The 26,583-nt window shown below is 39.4% G+C and overlaps 1 protein-coding gene across 19 annotated transcripts in view; it reads right to left on the bottom strand.

Moving 5' to 3' along the window:
* Positions 1 to 26,583, bottom strand: part of LOC125770585 (glutamate-gated chloride channel) — a 97,466-nt gene that overhangs the window by 10,926 nt on the left and 59,957 nt on the right. For 5 of the 19 annotated variants that reach the window (XM_049440322.1, XM_049440324.1, XM_049440325.1 and 2 more), the window contains 13 exons: positions 25,576 to 26,421; positions 24,572 to 24,589; positions 23,995 to 24,083; positions 22,622 to 22,708; positions 21,480 to 21,544; positions 21,152 to 21,372; positions 20,999 to 21,081; positions 20,778 to 20,918; positions 18,638 to 18,712; positions 17,107 to 17,259; positions 12,863 to 13,077; positions 6,937 to 6,987; positions 3,881 to 4,240 (listed from right to left, as the gene is read on the bottom strand). In XM_049440322.1, the coding sequence (XP_049296279.1) occupies positions 3,881 to 4,240; positions 6,937 to 6,987; positions 12,863 to 13,077; positions 17,107 to 17,259; positions 18,638 to 18,712; positions 20,778 to 20,918; positions 20,999 to 21,081; positions 21,152 to 21,372; positions 21,480 to 21,544; positions 22,622 to 22,708; positions 23,995 to 24,083; positions 24,572 to 24,589; positions 25,576 to 26,411 (2,394 nt within the window). In that variant the 5' untranslated portion in view covers positions 26,412 to 26,421. Of the gene's footprint in view, positions 1 to 22; positions 4,241 to 6,936; positions 6,988 to 12,862; positions 13,078 to 15,368; positions 15,522 to 17,106; positions 17,260 to 18,637; positions 18,713 to 20,777; positions 20,919 to 20,998; positions 21,082 to 21,151; positions 21,373 to 21,479; positions 21,545 to 22,621; positions 22,709 to 23,994; positions 24,084 to 24,571; positions 24,590 to 25,575; positions 26,422 to 26,583 lie in introns of all 19 variants that reach the window. The other 14 variants (XR_007419220.1, XM_049440327.1, XM_049440331.1 and 11 more) reach the window with 14 other exon arrangements.

Consider the following 26,583-nt stretch of genomic DNA (forward strand, 5'->3'; position numbering starts at 1 on the left):
GTGGATAACAGGACACACTTACCGGCTACGATAGGTGAAAGGCATTTCCACGAAGCATTAGCAGGAATGATTGGAGATGCGATGATGTTGGAAGATGCAGTATTGTGGTATATGGTAGAGGTGTGTGATTGTTCAGGTTAGTTTCCACCGTTGAAGAGCCAGAGTTAAGGGGGTAAGGTAGACAGTAAGAGCCGGAAAGCGAATGTGTATGTGTATTGGGGTTTTTTTTGGGGGGGAGCGAGGAAAAAGGGGTTTTTTGTTGTTGCAAATTTTCGACACCGGCAAAAGAAATTGTCAGCCAGATGCAAGATGGTTGAGGATAACGGGGTACACACATACACATACATACATACACGTCGAGCAGGGGTTTTAGTTGGTAACGGGAAAGAGAATAAAACATGAAACTAATTATTACACACGTTCAGGTGCTAGACGGACAGGCATCGGCCATCGAGAGAGGAACCGTTAAAGGCAACGTTTATAACATGGATGGATGGCGAGGATACATTGCTTTTTTTTTGTCTTCCATTTTGAAGCAGTGTGTAGCAATTGTGAACAAGAACAACGGTAACATAATTTAATCAATTCCATACTGGAAGTTTTGTGAATACGATTCTACGGTTAAATTCGACTTGTGCCAAAATGTTTCACTATTGCATACATTTAGGCGCTTATGTATTTTAGGAGCTTATTTAAATCCAGCATGGGACACAGTAACGAATACACCGGTTCACGCCAAACACAGTTGACGGTTGTGTGTATGTATCCTCGCCTTGCTATAACCATCCTTACTAGCTGGTGATGGTGATGTGCGGTATGTTCTTCTATCTAGGCTAAATTATGAGTGGTATGTGCGCGTGGAAAATTGTTAACGACTGCAGGGGTGGAGAAAAAAAATCAGACAGGGAAACAGAAACAGATCGGACTGCAAGGGAGCGGGAAAAGGTTGTTAGAAAGCAAGCACGGAGTAGTGATGTCGTTTCGCGTTCTTCGCAACCGTAGACGCGGGCAAGTTGATTTGAACCATCCCGGACGACTACTCATTACAGAATGCAATTAGCTAACTATCCATCAACCAACCGCCAAGGTGCGTTTCGTAGTTTCGGAAGGCAAAAGCGTGTGCTGGCGTTCATTGGTTCAAGGTTCCCTCCGAACGTGGTTCCAGCCCCGGAAAGCTCGAACACCAGACGACCGGTGGACACGGAATAAAAGGAAATGGAACGGGACCGGAAAATAGAAATCGCACACAAAACGCTTCACTTGCGGTTGGATGGGATGGATTTATGTTGTAGGGGGTGGCTTTTTTCCCTCCCCCGGAGGACATATTCGGTTGGTAAGACGGCTTCCGAAAGCAAACACGCGCAAATGGCTAAAAAAAAAGCACAAATTAGAAGCGACTGATTTTAATCTGATAAATTAAAATACAAGCAAAACTGTATGTACATTGTGGATGTTATTCAGCTCCATTTTCTGTTTGTTTTAAACAATTGTTAACTAAAAAATATGTCCAATTTTACAGTTGTTATGTTGTGTTCAGGGTGTAAGTTTTACCTTAATAAAATATTTAAAAGTTTAAAATGAATGTCCTGCCCCCATCGAAGGGTTCATTTGGTTTTGATTGTGTTTTAAGAATTTAATTTCAAAACTGCTTTAAAATGTGTCCATAGATCCCAGGCACAAGGATATGATTAATGTGCCACGGTGTAGCTCCCTAACCTTGTCACCATTCCGTACCAAAACTTGAACAATTCAGCTCCTTTGCCAGTGTTTCTGTGAAACGGTAATCATCAAAGTTTTATTTTTTTCCTGTTGCGGAAAATGTCGTTAGTTGAGTTGAGAAGAATTTACAGCCATAGCAGCAAGTGGCAAAGAAAGCCTGGCCAAAAACCGGCCCTAGTACAACCGGCACAATAAAGATGATGAACGATTGTTTGCCGGCTTAAAATGGTTTCCACTGGTCGTTGAAAGGGAGCGAGTGGTAAGATAAAGAGGGCGAATGTATCACAATTTTATCACGATTGTTTTGAAACTGAAGGTGAACCTACTTGCTCCGGGAACGTTCGTCTGCACCTTGCCAGTCACAATAGCAAATAGTGGAAACAATGGGCACCAAAATTCCATAATCAACTCGATCCGATCATATTTTCTAAAGGCTCCCGTTCAATGTTTTAGTGGTTTGGCGTACTTCCAAGTACAGCCAGCAGCGGAACATAAACTAGGATGCGCACAAAGGTGGGCACACATCCACAAGCTGAATGGAACAAGCACTTTCGGGCAAGCCAGCATTTTCCCGCCTGGCCGATAATTTTATCCGTTACGAGCGTTGATTGGAAGGCATCGAGAGCTCGGCAGCTCGTCACGGTACAACTGAACAAACCGGTTTTATTCCGGTATCATCGACAAGCAGAGCAAACCACGACTGGCAAATATTCCCCCGTTAAGTGAGGGTGGTGCTGGATTATGATGGCCGCGAGCATGGGCATAAGGGTAAAGACAACGGTCACACACACACGGGATTGAGGCTTGATTTAGCGGGAGCTGTTGCACTTTGTGTGCTTGTTTGTGAGCTTTAGTGGCATTTACGGTTCGATGGTAGGAAATGCACCGAAAGAGAGATTCGATTGCGTGCACGAATGTTTGCCCACATGTGTTGGGTATGCTTGTTCCGAAATGCTAAAGATAATTGCAGCGAACAGAGGTACAAAGGTACTAAACTTCATCCGGCATGAGGTTGGATTGAGTTGAAATTTCACAGCCAGACACAGCCAGACAGCGTGCTGGAGAATCAACTGTAAAGGTAGATATTGCTGAGTGGAACATGTTGAGAATTCTTGACAAGAAATGCTTACATTGAATAACTGAATGGTTGAATAGAAAGTAATCTAGGGAATTATATGCATCGAAATGAAATTTTCATTGGAACACATTCAATCGCCGTCAAGTACCAGGCGTCTCCATCGGAATTGACTTAAGCGTTGAAAATATTTTTCTTAAATGTTAAAAGTATTTTTCTTAAATGTTCTTGTTTTGTAAATAGATGATGAAACGCTCGTTGGTTTATATTCATATATTATATCGAAAATAAAATTGCACTTATAAAATTTAGTGAAACTGTAAACGAAGTAGAAGGTGATTAATAAATCGATTGTTATAACAAGAAGTTTCATCAAGTAAAATATTGAGTATTAATACTATTTCTAAACGGTTCAAAAGGATCGTAAATTATTAATTTTGCTGCAGTTCTAAAGCACGAAGAGTATATTAAAATCATTAGATCGTGTGAAAAATTTACAAATCGATATTGAAGTTGAAGTTCACCACAATACCATTAAAAGCCACACTTCCATGCATGATACAAAATGAAAACTGTGTTTTGTGTATGTTTTTCCTCCTCTGAAGCACACACACAACTGCCCTAACGATGCAGGCGATCGATCGAAAAAGCACTAATGTAGAAATAATCCATTCACTGCAAATCAGCTGCAGCTTAACTGTGTACGGTTTTTTACTGTAAGCTGTGTTCCAAACAGTTGTTTAGTGATTTGGTGAGTGCAAAACACGATACCAACTGTTGTGTTTTATCGTGAAAAAATAAATTCGTTTCGTATGAATTTTTCATCAGTAAATATCGCCAACGTTGCGGCAGCTGGCATTGCCGCAGCATAAATGGATTAGCATAAAAACCAAATGTTGCAGTTATTCACAAAATCGCACACACGCACACGGCACAATGCTCTTTTGAAAGAGAGAAAAAAACGTGGTAGAACAAATTCATTCGAAATCCGTCTCCCGGATTCGCGAGTCCAGTTTCGCGGCCTAGCCAGGAGCCTGGAGCCAGTCGTTTCGAAACGCTCACAGCCAAAAATCCCGTTCAACTTACAAAGCTCGTTTCCATGAGCCCGGCCTCGTTAAGCTTCGTCTCGATCGTGGGACGACGGTGGGTTAGACCGGGCTCGGTGGACGTATCGGTGGACAGGCCTTCCTCGCACAGTACCACAGTGGCTTGCGCCGGTCGCTGACCGACGGCACACGTAGCGACTCCGGCTGTGGTGGCGATCGGGGTTGCTGCGGTAGCTGCTGGAGCTAGCTGTACATTGCGTTGCGGTTGCGTTTGCGCGATGCGCGTGGTTGTGGTGGCGGCGGCAGCGACAGTAGCGGCGGCAGCAGTAGAGACCGTGCCAGTGGCCGGAGTTGTCTTCTCCGCGGCAATGGCGGTGTGAAACTCGCGGTCAATTGTTTCCTGCTCGGTTTAGACAATGTTACGAGTTGGGTTAAAACTTCAGTTTACGATCGTTACGGTTACGTTGGCCGTGGGGTAGGGGTTAGTACGGTGAGCTCGTTAGTTTTCAGACGCATCGGTTGACTTGTATCGAGCGTAGTGGTTGAAAGATGTTTGGTTTGGATATGTGGTGAACAATACACATGTATCCAGATTCCGCTTGTTGGATGAATTGTTTGGATGAAACTAGCATTCGATACACCGGACAAATGACTCTGTGTGTAAACGAGTAAATGAACATCAAACAAGATGGTTGTTTGTGTTAAACAGCACTGTCGTAAGGGAAGTCTTTTTATAATTGATCAATCTTTTTAAAATACTTCAACCTCACACGAGTATGCTGAGAAAACATGTCAACATGGTCGTTTTATGAAATACAGAATTCATTTTAAATTTTCGAAGACATTTGCCAATACTTTAAAAACCATTTGAGTATAAATGTATGAAAGTATTTGTTTGTGTATGGTAACACTAATGTTCGAAATAAGAATGTATTGATTTATGTTGTTATAGTTGTAGATTATTTTTAAATAAACCTTACTACCTATGATAGATTTCTACACTACTAAAAAGCTGTTTTTTGTACAACTATTTCAACAATGCATACTCCTTTCATAAATATTTACTACGCTATAGAACCAAATTTTATACAATGAAAGCCAATACGGTTTTTTTAATGAATAATAGTTTGTTATCACAATTTAATCACATAATGTTAAGGGTTAGTCAAATATTATGACATGTTAGTTAAAGATCTTTTATATTTGAGATTATTTATTTCACAAATTTTATTAACGATTGTGCATGATTATGTAATTGTTAAAACATATTTGTTACAAAACTGTTACACCTGTACAATTATGTATCAAAATCGCACAATGATTTGCTATTGAATAATTAACATCTCGCAATAGATAACAAACTAGACAGTCAGCGGCAAGCTACTAATTACTACGGCAGACCCAAAACGGAACGCAATCTACTGAAAGGTGGGGGCTTAACGAACGAGCGTCACTGACAAGCGTCAACCAAGAACAGAAACAAACAAACAACAAGAGTACCAGCAGGTAGAGTAAGAGAGCGCAACGAAGGATGAGAAAAGAAACCGAAGAATGTAGAACAGTAGCGATAGCGATAGGCGTGATGGTGGCGATAACAGGTAACTCAACAGGACGCATTTTTTTCAAACTGCTTTTTTGTTGTTGTTTTTTCATTTAAAACAAAAAAAAGGTCAAACCGAAACAGTGAAACAAAAACAGCAACTATCGATTTTCTATATAGAAGCGTTTGGAAATTACCGAAAAGAGTCTCGAGGACTGGTGGGGCATCGAGATATTGAGAAACGGTTATTGCAGCACGTGGCATGATCGTAATCGGAGAGAGCGTATTGTTAGGAAACAGGGTTTTGTTTTTAAATTGTTTGTTCATTAGAAGAAGAATAAGATTTTTCCTCCAGCAAACAACGAGGGAAAATTATCATTTTAAATAGTTCCGTTGAAGGTTGAATGGTTTTAGTTTTAATATTTTTTGGTTAAATTTTCAATTTGAAACATGCCATTTAGGGGAGGTTTTTTTATCGGTGTCAAGTAATTTAGACAAAAACGTTCGGTTTTATTTGATTTTACATTCAGTTGAACATTAAATGATGTTAGTGATAGCAGACAGTGGAAGAGAAGGAGAAGAAAGAGAAAGAAGAAAGAAATGAGAAGAGTGATCCGAAATGAGTAAGTAAAATGGAAATGGAAATGAAAATGGTTGTGAAGAGTGCGATTACAAGTTCGCTTCATTTCAGATCATTCAGTACGATGTGTTTTTGATAGTGATAGGAGGGCTTCTTACTAAAGCCAGAATTGGAAAAAAAGATCAAACAATGTTACTTCTTAGGTAGGAGTGGAACTCCACATGAGCTACTCGCGCTTAGAGGGAACTCTTACGACTCGGTAAATAGTTCCTTTCGTTGTACTTAAAAGCATATATCTTTTTCGTCTTTTTACGTTACTTTCGAATCAACAACACGTTCAAGTGTTGCACAGAGCATTTGACCATTGAAAGCGAACAAAAGTAGAAGCAAAACTGGACGGTATGGGAAAGGACCTTGGGCACAGTGGGATAGCAGTAGAACATTCCCTTCATTCGTACAGTATATCCATCATTATCGAACAGCATAAAGGCAGCACACATAGGAATAACAGGAACGGAAGAGTTGGAAGAGTTTAGCCGTAGATGGGTCGCTCTATCAGCACCATCAGCAATCAGGCAGCAAGTAGCAAGACAGCGCTCAGCACAATCAAGAGCCCACCGTTAGGCACTAAGTACAGTGGTACAGAGGTTATTTACGCGGCGTATTTGGTAAAGGCGTTAAGGCAACGGTACAAACGAATGGGCAGCAAATGTGTACTGGTCAGGTTATGGCCCTACGCTGCACGGGAATAGGGTTTTAAAAAGGGCAGGAAATGTTTTATACCAAACACAAAAACAAAATGAAGGATTCAATGTTGAGCCTTTTTTGCTGGTCAGTAGAGGTAAAGGTGATCGTTCGGGTAAAGGTAAAGAGGTTAAGGTGGAGGTCAAGGAGGCGGTAGGTTTCGATTACTTTGGGTGAAGGGGGGGCGGTTTCAGGTTTAGTAGTTGATGGTTGAATAAATAAGATAGCTTACCAGGGGACTAGCGAGAATTATTCCGATCCTGCTTAGGACAGCTGGAAGACGCTGGAAAATGACATTACACAAATTGGTTGATACTAAAACATACACAATACACGTACAACAATGCTCACAATCGTAGAATTCTGTCTGTCTTTCTTTTGTTTATAAGTAGGGAAAGTGGAAGGTTTTTTTTCGGGAGAGTTGGAAAAGAACATAAGGTGAAGAAGAAAAAACAAAACCAGACAGAGGAAAAAGAAGGATGGAACCAAAGCTGGGTAAAACATAAGGTAATCGTTTAGCTACAGGTTTGTACTGTAATTGTAAATGAGTATTGTAAGCTAGCTGATCATGTTCTTTCAAGTTTCATCTCTTGATTAACATTAAGTTTGGTCATGTCAATCGAACCGGATTGCTTTTGTTATAATTTGCAATTTCATAAGATCGTTAGCAGCAAGGAATTAGGTATATGTGTTTTGTTTTTATCTTAAATTTTCTATTAACTATGTCATTCGTTGCAGACAAGCTATAAAAAACACAAAAATTTACAAAAGTGTTTTGCACTAGCAAAAGGTGAAAGTTAGGGTGTTAAAGAAGCCGTTCTCATTTGCTTGTAAAGTGAGAAAAGAACATATACGAAGAGAAAAGCAATAATAGCGAGGGCAAAGTGAAGAAAAGATTTAGATCAAAGGAAAGAAGCGAACGGGTTAAAGCAAAGAAAGCAGGATGTAAGTTAAATCGTGAATGTTTAGAGAAATAAAATGTAACTCAATTAAATTTAATAAAAGATAAGATTTTAATATAAATGAAAACCCAATCAACTTATGATGAAACTCATTTCGGAAGGTAAATGACAAAAGGGGATCCGAAAATTTTAATTCGTTTCGTGAAATTTTATATGATGAATTTATATACCTTAACTTTTTCAAGGAATTTAACAATTTAATAACCATTATTATTGGTTTGGATTTATTATAATGGTGTTTAAATAACTCATTAAACTCAAGAAGCAGAACCTTTAAAGCTTCATCTTTTCATGTGAATCAGATGAATTGAATAAATATTAAGCGAACAAAAATGGAATCTTTGTCGCATTTGTTAATGGTGCAATATTTTCCCGAAAGTAAATCGCATATCGTGCAACATGCACTTTGTCCCGAATACCTTCTGGCATTCAACACAAAGACGCCTTTGCATGGGAAACAACTGACGGTCCAAGGAGTCAAAAAACAATCAAACAGCACGGTGAAACTAAAAAAAACTAACCAACACGTTACATCTGGCCACCAATGCGACTGTTACGTTTTAGCATATTTAACGATTTGTTTCGAAATATTGTAACATAAAATCCCTTTCGGCATTGTCGGTATGCCACTAACAAAGGTTGCTTTCCGTAAGCTTTTCTTACATTGGCACCTTGCAGAAGCATATTGTTACCAAAAAAAAATAAAAAATAAAAAATAAAAAAAAACATTCAAACAAACCAAGACAGTGACCCATTCGCGTATTGTTTTGATTGGTTTTGTTTGTCAATGCCATGGTTGGTGCGGTTTTTTTTTTCTTCGGTGCTATCTGTCCCGAACCGACCATCGATCGTTTGTCCCGGCTTCCATTTTATACCCTACGGGGATGCCACTGCTGCATAACAAAAGCTTCACAAAATTGTGCTCAAAAGCTTGATTACACCTGGCAACATCGCGGAAAAAGGAAGGAAAGCAAACACACACACAGAGTGAAGGAAATTGATAAGAATGGCGCTAAAGTTCGTTCGTTGAGCAGTAAGTTTTTTTTTCCTCGTACGGTGTTTTGCTAACATTACACACCGATTCCCACCTTACGGGGTCGGTAGTAGTAGAAATGGAAGAGTCTCCAATAGTCTCCTCACGTTGCCTGTCTTCCTTTCGCAACAAAAAAAGGGTGGAATTGTTTGGTGCAGATTTGTTGCACGATGCTTGTGACCAGCTTTATAACCGGTGCCAACGTGCTTTTGTGTGTTTGGTGCTCTTTATTTTCCACACCGGTTCGCGGTTGCCTTTGGTTTTGCCATGAATGATTTTCTTCGCTTCGTCTGGCACCTTTGCTCGTCACGGGCAAGTTTATTGGCTTTCAGAACGAAACAGAGAAGGAAGAGAGGCGGTGCGGGAGGTGTTGAGGAGGGACAAAGAATGATGTTTAATAGTGCCAAAGGCTACGGAGAATGTTGATAGCTGCTCTAGAACCCAATCACCCCGCGCGACCGATGGGCAAAAGCTTATGGCACCGTGCTGTGAGAAGCTGACATCAATAAAACATAATAAATATCGATTCAGCAAGTGAAGCCAAACAGGGTGAGGGTGATGCCTTGGTGATAGTAAAAGCGGATAGTAATGGATGTTTCTTCGACGAGATGGTGCACATGGTTTTGGTTTGACGATGGGACAAATGTAGCTGAACAGTTTTGTGCAACAAACTTGACGAAACATTACAAAAATTGGAAGACAAATATATGTAAAATGTGTTAATACAAATTTGTTATGAAATTCCCAAATTCTCTATCTCAAATAATGTATTTGCTGTCCTTTTTTCCAAGTTGATTAAAAATTATTGAATGATCTATGTATCTGTAAAAAACAGTAAATACGTCTCGAGAAGTATTAAAACTGATCAAATGCAATTAACTTCTCAACTAACAGCGAGCTAGTTCTAATAATTTTGAAAATGAATTAAAAATAGTAAACTAAATACTAAACTTCTATTGCAAAATCAAACAACAATAGTTAAAATTCTAACTTGAAAGTTTCTCTTTTATACTCATGTTTTCCCTTTGTTCAATACAACCTGCATCGATTGTGACTTGGTCAGAAATTGTGGTCACTCGCTCGGATCATGCACTACCAACTACTACGATTGTCAATGATGGTCGTCCACAGTTCCACATGAAATGCATCATATAACCGCAAAAGGATGTGATCGAATGGTTAACTGAGAAGCGGAAATACCCATCAGCAGCAGTGAAGACGATGGGCCTTCGTTTGAGGTCACTCGACCGAGATCTTGACTGAGAGGCAAACTGTCAGAATGGAATCGGGACAGGGGAGGTTTTTCTTCCCCTATAATGCTATTGCAGTAGCTCGAAACTGATATGTGCTGACATGAGTCAGAGTGGCATATCAGAACGGTACGCTACGATGCATCGGTATGGCGTTTGAAAGGTGGAAGATTAAATTCAGGAGAACATCCGCGGGACAGATTTCTCGTTAGGGCTGTCGATGACGTTTTGCATTTACCGAAAGACATCACGGACAATTATTTTCCAAAAGCCCAGTAAGAAAAGTGGTTTCAGTTCACTTCACATTAAATTAAAATAATATTAAACTGGAAAAGCTTGAAGTCTGTATATGAAAAAATGAAATTAATTCCCTTTTTTCCAAAAGTTCATACTAAAGCTTAAAGCTCAACACGATGTAGTAATGACATGCGCCATCAAAAATTTATACAAGACCTCATGTAAATTGGCATTGTAATACAGTAGCGCGGATAAATAACATGTTCGTGGTCACACAAGTTTGCAGCAGCCAAACAATGTAGACCAGAAAGATAATTTGTCGTTCGTGCAACGAAATATGATTACTTGCAGTCATGCATATTTAATCGCTACCAGCAATATATCCCTTACATGGTATATAATTAATACTGGAAAAGCTTCTAGAAAATGTTGTTTAATCTTCGCCCGCTCTGAAGCAAGTTAATCTGCTTTGTTTGCTCGTATATTTAAAGGCTTTCCAATTTGTTGGAACAATTTAATCCTTGAAAATAGTTACATCAAACTGTGAACCGTTCCAAAATGGATCCCAATCGGTGTTGTTATAATTAACCGTATCGATCAGAAATCAATTTTGATTGACCAATGGCGGTATGGGGGCGTCTGTTCTGTTACTGCACGAATGAAAACTAGGTCGACTTAAAACGTCGGTGTTGTAATGAAATGTGTTTATGCATGTATGTTTGCTTCCGCGGGCCCGAATGGTGGTAAACCGTGGCCGATATGCGATGGATTAATTATTGAAATGGATTTCATTTTTGTAATCATGCGGAAGGAATCACCTCGGGCTGAGGGAGAGTTTCCCCGCGTTTCCTCACGTTTTCGCCTGCCCACAGAGAGTTCAGTGAACTGTGAATTGTGGTATGCATGGATCGATACGGTGCTTTTTGTGTGTGTGAGAGAGAGGTGTTTGGGTATGAGCTATCGTGAGACACCGAACAGTACAACCAGCAGGAAAGATTCAATATTCATGGCACGTTTAGTAGAATGATCGATAATAAATATGAATGGACATTGGTTTTACTGAGAACTATGGCGGTATAATTTTTTTTGATCGTTTTCCTATTATTAAATATGTTTTAAATGACACATTCGAACCAAAGACAAAATGAGAGTATGAACAAATAGAAATAATTTACCAACACAAAGGGATAGAATGAGTTGAGCAGCAATAATGCATTATGCGTGTGAACCTTAGCACAACAAATCCACTCATTCCACAAACAAGCAGTTACAACGTGGTGCACGTAGAAAGGGATTCAAATGGAAAGCGAAGAAGTAGATCGTACAAGCGGAAAATCTGTTGCGCGAAACATGTAAGATGCGCTTATTGAATAGTAGTGACAGAGAAAAACTAAAAAAGGTACAGCCGACAGTAGAGAAGAAAAGAAGTGCAACAAGTAAAGCGTAAGAAGGAGAATTTTACAAACAAGAACAAAGATGAAACAGTGGATTGTTCAAGTGAAAATGTTTTCTAAACAAGGTTTGGTACTTATTTAAATGATGTTCAATAAGTTGTATTGTTAAAATGGATCATAGCAAATAAGTTTTGTTATAGTATTCATATATATTTAACCTAATAATAAACTGTTAAACATTTCTATCCTGGACGATACATTTTGTTTAAAGATGGAATTTTTTAAGGTATTCGATTAAATTTTGTTGCAATTATATTGCTTAGACTGTGGCAGCCTAAGTATCCCGTGGTATCAAAATGCTGAAATAGTTTTAAATTTGAATTTGTAATGCGAATTCGATCAATTTTCTGCAGAACTGTCTTGAAATTTAGAATCGATTTGTTTGAAAAAAAAAATCAAATTGATCAACTTATTTTGAATAATGAAATAAAAAACGGAAAAGAGGAAAATGCAAAAAAGAGGAAATAGTGAAAAAAGTATATAAATTAAAAAAAACTTGAAGCAAAAAATTAAAAATAAATAAACAAAGTAATTAAAGTGCATAGAGCTCTCTGGAAGTTAAGAACAACACAAAAAACAAATAAAATGAACAAGAAAACAAAACACAGATCACTAGAACACAGTGTGCAATGCAGTGAAGTTCGCAAGGACAGTATCCCTATTGGTCGTTTTGGCCACCAGAAGTTTTTGGTGATGGTGAAGAAAGCTATCGGATGTGCGGAAGTGCGGAAAACCCAGGGAACCATAAGTGGGTGAGCTGTGACGGGGTGTTTAAAGGGTAAAGAGAAAGGGAAGAGGGGGCTTGTGGTTTTCTAATCGAACGGAAACAAAAAAAAAGGATCATGATGCAAGTCGTTTTCGCTCCATTCGATAAGCGCTTCTGCTGAGATAATTAAATAATGGTTTTGCGTGCGTTGCTCCAGTTTTTGTTTGCAGCTTCAACGCAACATTTCTGTGCATATCGATACATTGTGTGCAAAAAGTTTTTGGGGTTTTGGAAGAAGTTCCATTTTTTCTTTTGCTAATGGAATTCAAAGTGTTGGATGAAACAAGTGGGGGGGTTGGTGGGGTGGATGGGAAAGACATTTTTACTTTTTTGTTTGTGTGTTTTTCTTGTTCCGGTTTTTGCTACCACCTCTTTCGGAAAAAAGGAGCCATTGTGTGTGTGTGTTTTTTAAGGGAGGAAATGTATCGAGGTTTAATTTAACTAGCCGTACATTACCTGAGTAACTGGATTCTCTCCAGGTCTATATACAACGTTGTGCAACGGTCGCTTCCGGCCGACATAGTTGACGCAGACGAACTCCAGCAGCGAGGCGTAGATGAAGCACATGCACACGCCGTCCCACACGTTCATCGCCGTCAGGTTCGACACGACCGGAAGTGTACTGCGGAAACCGTTTGAGGTGGTGAAAAAATTCAACATGGTCGTTACACCTGCATCACATCACAAGTTTTGCCAGCGATGGAGGCGCCAGGTCGTCCGTACGGTTGATTTGAATTGCAGCGAACCCGTCGGTGTGCGGAGTCGTACATTAAGAAGTGGAAGAAAAAAAGGGAGAACGAATCGGTATGAGAAAATGCGCTCGAAACGTAGCGGTCAGCGCGAGATGCATTTTTAATGAGCAACGTCGCATTTTTAATGAATCCGTCCAGTTGTAGTCCCGTGTCAAGCCATGGCTGAACCCTTGGCAAATGGTATCCAGGCGTCCTACTGGTCGAGTGCGTAAAGGTGTGTGTGTTTGATGAAAGAAAGGGAAACATTGTGATTGTATACGTCCAACAGTGTTCGTGTTTGTACAAGTAATTTGTGCATAACGGATGAAGCTGACGCAGTGATCGTTGTTGGCGATTCTTTCGAGTTTTCGATACCAATACAAACATTAACACACCGACACACACGTTACACGTTTGCAAGGGTGATATGTTTTTTAATGATTCAAGTGACTAGCAGCCTGCATTGTATCGTGCAGGCGAATTGGGTGGGGGGTCAAAATGAGAGTGAAATGAGGGTGAAAACATAGAAATTATGGCGCAAACTATTAATGCATCACTGCACGGAAATGGCATGAATCATTGCAGCGATGCAGAATGATTGAAGCAGCAGGGGGTTGATGTGACCGACCGGGTGGAAACGATTCGGGGAAAATGATGCAGTCGATTAAGCACGAGGTGCGTGTTTGTGCTGTTATTGATATGTGCTGTACGCAGTGTCGTGTGAGTACATTGTTTTATGTTTGCTGTTTAAGAAAGCTTTTTTATAGGGCATTATTAAATTGACTATACAGCTGCTAGGTTATTTTGCTAAATTGATTTGGATAAGACTAGTTTTTAGTGTAGAAGAATTTATAGAACATTTTGATTTTTAAAGTTAATTTAACATATAACAAGAATTAGCAGAAAAAAAACTGAAGTATATATATGCTTGATTAGCATTGTTCATGTTTCAAATTATTTATAAAACTTCCGATCAAAATGTGTAATCAATGAATAAGGTACAATGTAAAGGTGAATGCGCCCATACCACGAATAAGTGCCATCACTCAGGAAGATCTAAATTGATTCGACCACTTAACCACATCCAATTAAAGCAAACATTGGCACATTTACGACAAACAATGATGACCATTTTGCCATCGTTCGATACATATGAGGGCATCATTCCAGCATATCCATTCGCCAGCCATTGATCCTTGACATAGTTCTACGAAGTCAGGACCTGCAGGGCCGAAAGCCAACAACCGGAAATGGCTACACCCTCGTTCCATCTAACCATTGCACAACCCGCTCGGGTGGTTTTGGTCAGCAAAATGTGTAGTGACTATGTTGTTTGATTTTTCTCCGTTTCGCGTTAGGAATAGCCCATGGTGAAGGTCACCGAACGGCACTCCCTGCTTTCGATGGGAAAGGAATGCGAGTGGAACAATGGTTCTTACATTTAGTCGAGTCGTTCAATGAATGTGTTTGTTTCATGGTATATCAGTTATTTATATCGGTGAAATCGAACGACCGAGTGACTAGGAAAAGTTGCATTAGTACCTAGGAGAAACTAAACATTTACATCAAAAAGAACAACCACAAACATTTTGTAGCATGATGCAACATTGCAATCACTCAAACTTGGGAAGTTGTACTTATTTACAGGTCACTTAACAAAAAGCTTAATAAATATATTTATACATTCATCCAGTTTGTAAAGTATTATTTTTGTTTTATGTTTTAAATAAATATTACAACCCTCAAAAACTTTTTTTTAGTAAGCTTTGAATATTTTGTTGAGATGGAAGCACATTAGCTGAATGATTTTTTTTGTAGAGGAAACTTTTGTTTATAGATTACCTGCTCAGTACCCTTTTCGAGAACAACATCAACAAAACACAGTATGCAACGATAATTTTGCAACCACCGATAAAGCCGATGATAGTAAATGTTTAAGGTAAGGTGAGTAAAAGCGAGCGGATAAGGATTACAAAAAACAGTGAAACATCACACCAAAGATAGCACGGGTAAGTGTACTGAACATGGGACATGGGTGCGTTTGGAGACAGTAAAAAGGATTCGAAACGACACGAACATAATCTGCACTTTTGCTGCTGCACATTTGCAACAACAAATCGCGTGAAGCATTTCCACAACAGTGTGGAGCAGTTTGTAGCGCTTCGGAAAGGATGTTAGAAGTGACGCAGATAGGTGGTGGTGGGTTAGTGGTTGTGATAATGTTCGCTTACCTATCATGACCCTTGCCGGGACCGCATTCCATTCGAGCCAGAACGTGATAAACGATGAGGTCACCAGTATGATGCCCGGTATAAAGACGGTCGTGAAATAGAAGGCTCGATCCCGCGTAAACATAAGATCTACCTTGAGGCAACTGTAATTACCTAGTGTTGTTGTTGTCGTTGTTGTAGAGCGCGACCATGTTTCGCCGGTTGGGAATTTCGCCGAAGTGGTTGGCAAGAGTTGAAGTTTTCGTACCAGATGGGTGAACAGTAATGGGTGTGCGGGTTTGCCAAGAATGTAACAAATGGAGGAAAATGTGTGTTTTTTGGTGTGTGTGAGTGTTTAACAAATGAGGTTTATATTGACAAGTTTCAAACATTCGTCAAAGGGAATTGGGAACAGTATACGAATGTTTTGATGAAACAAGTGTGTTAGCACGGAGTTTTTAACACATTTGGAAATGTTATCCAGAAGAGTAATGAGAGGAAAAATACACAAAGAAATATACAGGAATAGAAGAAGAGAAGAGAGAGAGAGAGAAAGAGAGAAAGAGAAGAGATTGGGGATGAAAAACGAAAGTGTTAAGCAATGCGTTAGATTAGAATCAATTAGAAGAAATAATTTAAATTTGTTTTATAAATAATTTTAATCCCATTATACCGATTTTCAGTGTTAAAAACATAACACAAAATTGTTTCATATTGAGGAAATTTAACCAATATAAAATGAAATTTAAAAATCAAAGAGGTGCAGCATAACTTAAACCCTCTTAATGATACATGAAATTATAAACCATCTTATACGCTAGATTAAACATCATCTCGAAGGTGTTTTGGTAGTGGAGCAAGGGGGAACAAATATAAACCCACGAATTATCACGCAATAAAAAAAAATCTTACCGTAGCCTGAAAGGTGGTACTGAGCAGACCTTATTTTGTTGATGTTCAATTTACCTTTTATTTTATATTATTTATACCCTACCCTAAGCACGTGGACGATCAGAACAAGTACAAGGCAGAGCAATACACGTGCGACAAAGGAAATGGAGACGCCTGGTACTTGGTAGAACTAAGAACAACGCGTGACAAATGATCATGCAGTTTTGGCTAAAAATTGTGTAAATATGTTTGTGGTGTGTGTTTTATAAAGTTTCATTTGCTTAAAAAAAGTGAAACGAAAAACTTTATAAAGTTGTGATTTATAAAACCTTAGTTTCCACAAGCATTGGAAATGTTGGAAAGTTGATGTGAAACATAGCAGAGTGGAAATAAAATCGAATTCGATTCATGCAATTTGATGACAAGGTTACAAAACATGTTTTGCACCATGGAGTAACTTTGAGCGTCAATGATTAGAATGAATGGGTGGTAAAAGGGTTGGCAAGTGCTCTATCGGCGAGCGCAAGCATGGGCGCTCGTTGTCGTCGAGTCCCGGCCTGCAGCCGGAGCCAAGTTCTGTTTGCCGCTTCCGTGCAGCCTGCACTGGGTATGTTAACAAAGTAGTGCGTAGAGAGTGTTGTTTGCTTGTTAGCAAACTAGTTTAGTGTATTTGTCAGCCTATCGATCCACCCGAGACGGGTTAGATGCGGTGCGTCGGTCGTGCGTTCTACTACTGGTCTCGATCGATAGATTTCTCGTCCGTATGGAGCGTTTTGTTTGTTTAATGTTTTTTTTCTCTTTGATGTTTTTGGTTGCTAGCACTCGGTTTACCGGCCGATGCACTTTTTTGTTTGTTTTGCACATTTACCTATCATCGAACGGGCCGGTACGGCGTTCCATTCTAGCCAGAAGGTGATGAACGATGACGTCACCAGTATGATGCCCGGTATAAAGACGGTGGTGAAATAGAATGCTCGATCTCTTGTAAATATTAAATCCACCTTCAGACAACTGTAATTTCCTATACACCCACACACAGAAACGCACACACGCGGACACGGACACACATATATGTACACCCAGCACAACGACATTGGGTTTCGGTAGAAAACGGGGGGGAAAAAGAGATAGAAAGAAAGAAAGAAAGAGAGAAAGAGGTTTTCTTACGGTCAACCAGTTTTGCTTGCGTGTCGTTACAGCTGCATGTTGATGAGGTTTACATTGATTAATGATTTGGTTTGACAAAATTGCGAATGCAATTGTTTTGATTTAATAATTTTTTGTTGGGGTTTTTGCACTACCAGGATTAAACTAGAGAGGAAAATAGATACCAGCACATTACAGAACAGAGGTGAAAGGGAGCCATTAGGACAAGACAAATTTGCAACTACCTAAGAGAGGGATGTTGGGGGATGTTTTTTATTATCGGTACGCTTTCGCATTGAGGTACAATAACACGCATTCAAGTAAAACTCAAAGATAAATGCAAAATTATGAGTAAAAAATAGTACCAAACAAATGTATAAAATGTTCTATTTTAACATCCTACGTCTGTTTAGCCATGCACACAGGAAGATAAAGTTGAGAACTGGAGCAGTAGATAGATGTCAGATATAAGTACTAACAAGCGAACTGGAAATACATACACATTGAAGAAAGAAAATCAAACTTCCAATCCTTTTGCATGCTATTCGAAAGTTCAATTATTACTTTTCACCAGGGATGTAACTCAATTTAATTCAGATGGTTATATTTTAATATTCTTAACATAAAACCAAAGAAAACCACAAAAGATAAAGATGTTCTTAATTATTATGACAGTTTCGATTCGGAAGAAGCTTGAGATTATCATTTGGACTGACGTAATTGAAAATATTTTTCTTATTGATTTCGAAGTATACAAGGATAACGTATGAAAAAACATAAAAATAAAACTAAACCAAATTCAAAGAAAAACACACACACAAGTAAAGATAAAGTAAAGATTAAATAAGGGAACAATCACTGCAAATTGCAAAAATTTTGGTAACATGTCACGGTGAACTGCCAAGAATCAGTGCATTTTGTGCAAGACTCAAATTTCATAATCATTCCAGAAAAGAGAGTAATAAAAAAACAAGCTAGAGCTAGAGCTAGAGTTGAGGAGAGAATGAAAGTTTAACAACATAATAAATAGAAACTGAACAAACAAAAAAGAAAGAAAAAAACCGAGCAACGCAAAGTGTGAACCACACGAACCGAAAAATCTACCGAGCTAGCGAATAGAGACAAAAACGGCAGGAGTAAGTAAGAGCAGTTTTAGGGGAAGGGCGGGCATGTGTGTATGGGCATACGTTTTGTTTTTTTGTGTATTGTTGCAAAACGGGAGGAAAGAAATAGTTTTGAATGCTTGTATGTACCTTGCTCCTCAAATCGTCTCTGACATAAATTACAAAGAAACTCTTCGTCTTCTACCGACAACGTTTGTCCTTCGGCTGATGAAGAAAATGTTTGCACGTGCATTATGTCATTGTGGGTTGTTCACAGATAATTTGATAGTTGCGTAAGTAGGGTTTTTTTTGGGAATGAATTGGTTGTGGTGTTTTCAGAGGGAGGGGAAGAAGGTGTGGGGGTAGGAAGGAGGGTTGGTTTGGAACAAAACTACAAACGATCGTGACGCTTGGTAGTGGAATCGGGATGAAGGTTTCAACAAAGGGTTTTGCTTTCGAATTAAACAATGAAGAAAATAAAGTAAAAATTATTTCCTTTTTTAAACAAATTCTTAAATCAATATTTTAAAGTTGATTTGCGAAGAGTTGTAACTGGTATTAAGCAAAGCAGAAATAAGTTGAAAAAGTTTGGGAAAATATTCTTGTGCGGTAAATATTAGACGGTAAATCATTTTTGTTTGGAAGAAAAATGTTGTGTAGGGAAAAACTAAATTTACAAATGCTGGATAGATTCCGATTGTTTGCTTGGTTCAGAGCTAAACGTAAATCAAAAACGAAAATCAGGTAAATAAAATAAAACGAAGTGGTAAGTGGAATACCCTGCTAATGCTAAACAATCATGTTGAAAAGTAATAAAAAAATATGAAATTATGTATGCAAATTCAACCTAACCGTATCTTATCACAGTCACTTTCACCAACCAAGGTTAATGTTTTATAACTAATGCAAGTAAATTGCAAACTCCTTAACTCCATCCGTACCACTCAATGTGAAGCTTTACCCACGCTATGTTTCAATTTCCTGTCGGCTCTCGGTTTGTCACTTACTCAAACGCAAGCAATCTACTTAATCACATTCATTAATTAATGAAAAGGACTGCACGTAATGTGGAGCGAATAATTTAATCGCACGAGTGAGAGCCACCGGAAAGTGAGGGAAAACAGAAACATGTTGATCCCCCGCGACTTGAGCCTGTAATAACAGCGTAGCAGGAAAAACCCCTTAAGATAATAATAAAATAACAAAAGTGTACAATAAACAATTAAATAAATGAACACGCTTTTTTGCTCTGTTGCGTGGCAGCACTTTCTCCAGAGCCCTCACGACGAGTGGTTCACCACTTGGTCACAGCCGAAAGAGGAAAAGAGGCACTTGATTTACATCCCTCGCCGGAATCTAACGTTGGGAGGCCACCGTTCGCCGTTTTAATTGTGATTGAGCAGAAGCGGACACGCGTTCTGTGCGACGGACGTTGCAATAATTTGCAATCTTCGTCCCGATTACTTTAATGGCGCACTCTAACGCAGAGGAGGTGAACTATTTTTCTTCACTGGCTGGAGTTTTGTATGAGCTGTAAATGGGGATGCGTGGGATTGTGAGATCTTAAACCATCATTAGGATGCCTAAGGCGAAAGCTTCTTCCAGCATTTGATGGAAAATGTTCATGCCAAATCATACCAAGAAAATGTACAAAACATGAAAAGCAAAGAAATTGTACAAGAGAAAGAGTCAATGGAATATTCACTTGATGCATAACAGAGGAAAGAAATAATAGAATAACCAAATAGCCAAAAAGGTTAAACGTAACACAACATATTAGAATAATAGTGCAATTGAAGAAAATCTTTTCAATTTGAAGAGCGAACGTTCAAGATCTAATCGTTTGGAGCAAAAACGATAAAAGAAAAAAAATGTGTTTAAAAATTTCTAACACGGTTCGATGGGATTTTATAAATACACTATCGGGTAAAACACATTAAATATGGCGCTTCAAACGAAAACAGAACCAAATCCAAAAGTGCGCCAAAAAACAAAACACAAAACTATGCATAAAATAACATTTCAAAATTACAAATATCATTTGCAAAACGCTTAACAGCACCAAGATGGAAATGGTACACAAATCAATCAAGAAGAAGACCAAATCATTACAAAAAACAAGACTTAACACAACAGAAATAAGAAAAAAAGTACATTAGTGCTCCCAGCCGGAACAAAAGTTGTTCCGTTTTTCCTTCCCACCCCCAAGAAGAACAGAATGGAACTTCGTTCCGTTCTCCAAACTTGCATTCATCGGTATAAAGTCGACCCAGCAAAGTGATTCACTTACCTCTCCAGCTCGCTTTGATGGGGCAGGCAATTGTTTGGTTCTGTATCAAGTACGCGTTTAAGGTCGTCAGCGAAGGACTCTTCCGGAGAGTGTCCTCGTCATTTTTCCAGACGTACGTTATTGCCGATTGTTCGTACGATACTGTGGTAGCGGAATGGTAGAAAGGCGAACGTATTTAAAGTAAACAATGAAAGTGGACCAAAGATTGCGATTTCACTTACTGCTTTCTAAAGCAAAAGAACACAGTGGATCGTCGAAGGGAAATATGTTTAACCGTCCTTGGCAGGACAGTATGAGATGCCTCCTGGAATGATAGAAGTGAGCAGCAATATTAGCGCTCGTTAGATCGTTCAACATGGCCGTTCTGCCCTTACCTCATTAGATAATTAATCGTTCCATTGCGGTATATCCGAAGCGCAAAATGCATCGGTATGATCGGATCCTTAAAGTCGCCGTGCATGATGAAGTACGTATCCGGTAACCAAATATCTTCGTGGTGGTGTATCGCATTCAGATACTCGTACTGCGACTGGTTTGCGTATCGGAGCCGCGGATCGAACCACTGCTGCTGCAGTAAAAATTCCACCTCATATTTCTACGTTGCGTGTTGCGTATGGAAGAGAGAATTATAAATGTTTAAGTGAAAGGAAGCTTTAAACGCACACTGGGAAAGGAAGGACTTTCGGCGCCAACTCCACCTACCAAACTAGATTCGTCGGGTGACGCTAAGCTTAATAGTAAAACGCTAACGTTCACAGTCAATGTACCTGTAACGAGAGAAAGCACAGGGCCAGTATAATGCATCTGATGGAACCAATCTGTTGCTCACTGTGAATCGCACAGTCAACATATCGTTCGCTTGGGATTAAAACTATCAAGAAAAGATTAAACTGCATCGTCCGCGTGCAATTAGCATTAACTTTGCTTAGGTCTACTGCTATGTTTTGCGGTTATAAGTACGAACAAAAAAAAAAATAGTTCTAACCAATCCAGTCATCAAAAATAATTGAAACCCATGAACGTACATCGGACGTTTAAAACGGACGTTTACAAAACAACTGGGACTTTTTATGGCTCAATCTACTGAACAAAACCAAATTGCTTATCGAAAAGTGCCCACAAAACTTGATAGAAAGAAAGTGCATCAAGTTTAATAATAAAACTAATACAACTCATTGATAAGTATCAGTTTGATTGATGGTGAAATTAATATAAGAAACAATGATCGTAAATAATACAATTTCGAATTGTGTATTGTTGATGTACCATTTATAATAATTAACGCTGAAAGATATTATAAATAATCTTTAATACAACTCTACATTTCGGTGCATGTAAAAAACCGGCGTTAAAGTGCGCTGAAATACACGGAAACAAAATAATAGTTTTTGCATAAAATGAACATTGAAAAAGAAAATAATTATGCGATGAGTTTGTGTTTCATGCGTGGAAAGGATTATAGCAAAAGCAAGCAAGCAACAGAAAAAGAAAAATGAAACAAAAAGCGTAAACAAGGAAAGAAGAAAATCAACAGATGTACCAATACACGGAAGCACACAATGCAAAGGCACAGCCGTCAAGAGGCAACATAAAAAGAAGAACCCGATGCTTGTTCGCATTGGTAATCGAGCTGATCGGTAACACACAGAGAATAATGCATTGTGAAGGACGGATACGCAAAATGGAAACAAAAGTCCACGACATAAATCAACATAAAAACAGACCGGACAATGTACGCAAACCGAAATGAGGATGAAAAGGAAGGAATGAAGGAACAAAGAGTAGTAGTAGCGGACGAAACTGGTAGCAGACAAAATTAAGGGCACAAGGGAAAGCAAACGGACCACGATTCTGGGGTCGTCCTGGAACACGCATATCCGGTATGTGTTTAGCCATTTCCGGCGTGTGCATGCCACAGCAAAAATCCGCATCTGCAAAGAGGAAGAGAGATAAGAAGAAGAAGCAAAACACGAGACTAGCCTTGGATTTGTTGAAGGGGGTTTAAAGGGGTTTTGGGGGTGAGGGGATGTATCATTCCCTAGAGGGGGAGGGACGTGAAATGATTTTTTTGTTGAAGAAATCAATTTTCTACTGTTTCTGTTTCTTCTCTATCATAAGTGTGTATTCTGCCTGTGTTAATATGTGTGTGTGTGTGTGAAGTGAAATACAAATATGTTTGAAGGAATTTGTTACAAACATTCCCTAGACTTTTGTGTGTTGGATCCTTTCTGTAAAGTCCTACTTTACGATGTTTAGAGAGATCAGATAGGAAATAGACAGAGAGAGAGAGAGTGTGAGATAGAGAGTGGAAGACTGGTTGCCGGTTCGTCCATCGACAGTATTGCGTGGAGTTTATACTTTGTCACCATCCCGGTTGTGGTTGTTTGTAGTGAAGGAGCTGAGCTGGTTTAGTAGATAGATTTTGATAGCTGTATGCAAAACTACTGGAAAATTGATGACAAGCACTATAGAAGGACACAATGCACGGGGAAGGAAACGTTTTGCAGAAATGACATTGAAGTGAGTGCCAACGAAAACACAAAATGACAGTTGCATTGGGGTAAGCTTGCGTGGAAAACGGAATGATATTAGCGTTTGAAAGCAATTTGAAAAGTTTGGAGAAAAATAATGATTATTGTCCATTTTTTTATATGTTGGACTAGTCGTGATATTTCTCTAACAGTTCATGCAAGTGATAAGATAAAAATAAATAAAAATAAATAAATTGTTTAAGAAGTTTATAAATGAAAGAATTCGACTAAAGTTAAAGAAAACATTGAATAAGAAAGCTAATTGAGGCTTAATAAAAGCTAAAACTCAAATTCCCTACGAAACAACAAGATCGGATTTTAAAGAATGAACCAATAAAGCGTTAAATGAATGAATAACAAAACTTGAGTAACGATAAAATCAAGACAACACAGTACACGATTAACAGGGGGTTGATGATGATTGAATGTACAGAACAGAAAAAGCGCATTATGATGTAACCATTGAAATGGTTTTGATTATTTTTCTATAAAAATACCTAGTAAAAATACAAAAGAAATAATATCGTTTAAACAAGAGAAGCAAGCATCTTCTTGTACGATAAAACAAAATTTATTATTTCCAAAAAAAAGAGAAATATGACATGAGAGACAGATAGTTGTCATCAGCAAATCAGTAAAATGAAAGGAAATATGTACACGTACATACACAGACCCAAAACACTTACCGTCCACTGGTGGTAGCAAACGCTTATCGTAGCGAGAGTTTTTTAACAGATGATCTAAAATTTCCTTATCCGACTTCCCTTCGGCGAATCTACGGTGAATGATGGAGAAGAAAGGTACATTAGTTGCCGGTTCGTGTTGGTGTGTGACTCGTGTGTACGTTTGCTTGAGAAGTGAAACAGTATTAACAAACGGAAAAATAACACACACAAAATGCATGCAATCTTAAAACCTAAACCTGTAGTAAACGAGATCGAGATGATAGGAAAGAGTTGAAGAAGATTATATTGGAATCGACAGTTCATTCCTTACGATCACAGAATCGCTCTGGTTGGAATTGCAAGTAACAAGTCCTGTGTTGTATCAAAATAGTAGATAAAACACACTAATCTAGGCAAAATGTTAGTGAAATGTTTAACAGTTTTCCAACGAGTTGCTGCACCTATTTTGTATTGGAGTGTGTATGTGTGTGTGTATTGGGGGGTGTATGTGTGTATATTATTTTTTTGCTGCTAGGTGAGGCGAAAAAAACGAGTCTGCTTTAGGTTGTGAATAAAGTCTAGACATTATGGTATTTACCGAACTCTTCCTCTTCTGCTAGGGTTAAGTTAATGGGAGTTGACGTGAAGAAACAGAATGGTTAGAACAGTTATGGCAATGTTTCATTACAAATACCTAAAGGAGTAATGTTTTAATGTTGTTTTTTTTTTCAATATGCGCGTTTGCTTTTAGCGGCCTAGCGTACTCTATTAGTATCATTCATTGACTGGCAGAGCTATGGACGAGCGCGAACATGATCGGTATGTACTTTTTGTCTTGTTTTAAAATCTTAAGTCACTACTGGAAGGTTTATTTGTAGACTAGCCGGGGAAATTTAGTATGTGGGTATCAGTATTTGTTACCGATGAAAGCTGGCAAGAGAGTACATATAGATTTACCAGAAACTCAAAGACATGGTTAATGAAAACAAAACTAATGATATGAAAGAATTCCAAGTACAGAGATTCCGATTGGAATTTTATGTTAAATCTGATTAAGGAAAAGGTTAACTTTTACTGCTTTAATTGCTTTATGATCGTTGGGTGTACAGGTTTTCAGCGTTTTTCTTTCCGAAATTTGAACTTTCGAGTTTGAATCATGGGTTGAAAACCCCCTCAAAGACGAGGTTCATGTTAGAAAGCAGTTCGTTATGTATTGTGATCCCACCAAATGAAGGACATAACATTCTGTGAGTGAATATTATGCTTTAATTCTACATGAGCTTGCTTTTGTTAATTGAAATTTAACTCGAGGACGATTTATCTCGAATATCCTTTTAATGATAGGACATTCTTACTGGTAGGAAACTTTCTTGTACACCCATTGAACAACAACTTCTTTGCTTTAAAGCTCGAATGGAAAACTCTGTACTTTAATGGAGTTGAACGATGGACGGGTTCAAAGAAACTGCATGGAGCAAAAGGAAGAGCGATGGCGATGGTTTGACAAGATGGCTATCGCCACAAAAAATGACAGATGAGACAGCGATGTAGCTAAGCAGCTAAGCTCAGCTCGGAACAGTCCATCGACCGCACGGTACTTACATGGGGTGCGCTGTGTCTGAGGCAACTGTTGGTATCGTTAGATAACATAACGCTAGTAGTACACTAGAGGCTGCGTATAAACAAAGTGAATGTCTTACAAGATGGTGGCTAGTGGCGGGCCTGCTAGTGACCGCCGCTACGTCCCGATGCACGGTGCGGGCCTGGAATTGCGTTGGTTCCGCACGTTGCGCTTCCGTTTGCGCCTCGCTGCGGCAGGACTCGCCATCCGCGTGCCTCGCCTGCTGGCTGCCCGGACTGGAGCTGGTGGACGGTGTGATGCGCGTCATTGGTGAGCGACTCGTAGCGCTAGTGGACGAGACCGAACCTGGGGCCACATGCTGGTGGATGGTAGCATGCTGATGTGATGCGACTGCCTGTCCGGTCACTGCAACATGACGGCTGATAAAGCGGGACAGCTTTTCGAGCACGATCGTCGAGTAACCGTCAAATACGGCCGACGGGCGAAGCAGGTTGAAGGAAGCGTGCCACCGGGGAATGGTGGCGTGGGTGGTGGGCTCGGTGGGGGAGAGACTTCTTCGCCGTTTCTTAAGCGCGGCCAGGACGATCCTTTCCTTCCGGGCCGGTTCGGTTTCGCTGCACAACCCTTCGGCCACACTGGTGCTTCGCAGTGGCGAAAGCGTCGATGCGATGTCGGGCGGTTGGGTTGGTGGTGTGCGGTTGCTGCGGTTAGTTGCGGTCGTGGTTTGTGGTTGACGGATGTCACCGGTTGTTCTGGGGGTGTCCAGCTGCAGTGGTTCGGTTGACCAACTTCGCTGGTTGCGGTCCGATCGTACTGGTCGATACTGTAGATGCGCACTTTCGCACGAGTAACCCATATTATGACATCTGCAGCGGTACGTGATGTAGTGGCGAAGCGAGGAAGAGAGAAATGGAAAGGAAAAGTTTGTTAAAAAATTACGCTTTTTTATTTTTTTTTCAAAGGAAATGCTAAGAAAATCGAGAGAAGTACGTCCCATAATCAATGGTTTAATAAGGGGCATAAATAAA

Source organism: Anopheles funestus, chromosome 3RL, assembly GCF_943734845.2.
Source record: "Anopheles funestus chromosome 3RL, idAnoFuneDA-416_04, whole genome shotgun sequence".
Lineage (NCBI taxonomy): Eukaryota > Metazoa > Arthropoda > Insecta > Diptera > Culicidae > Anopheles > Anopheles funestus.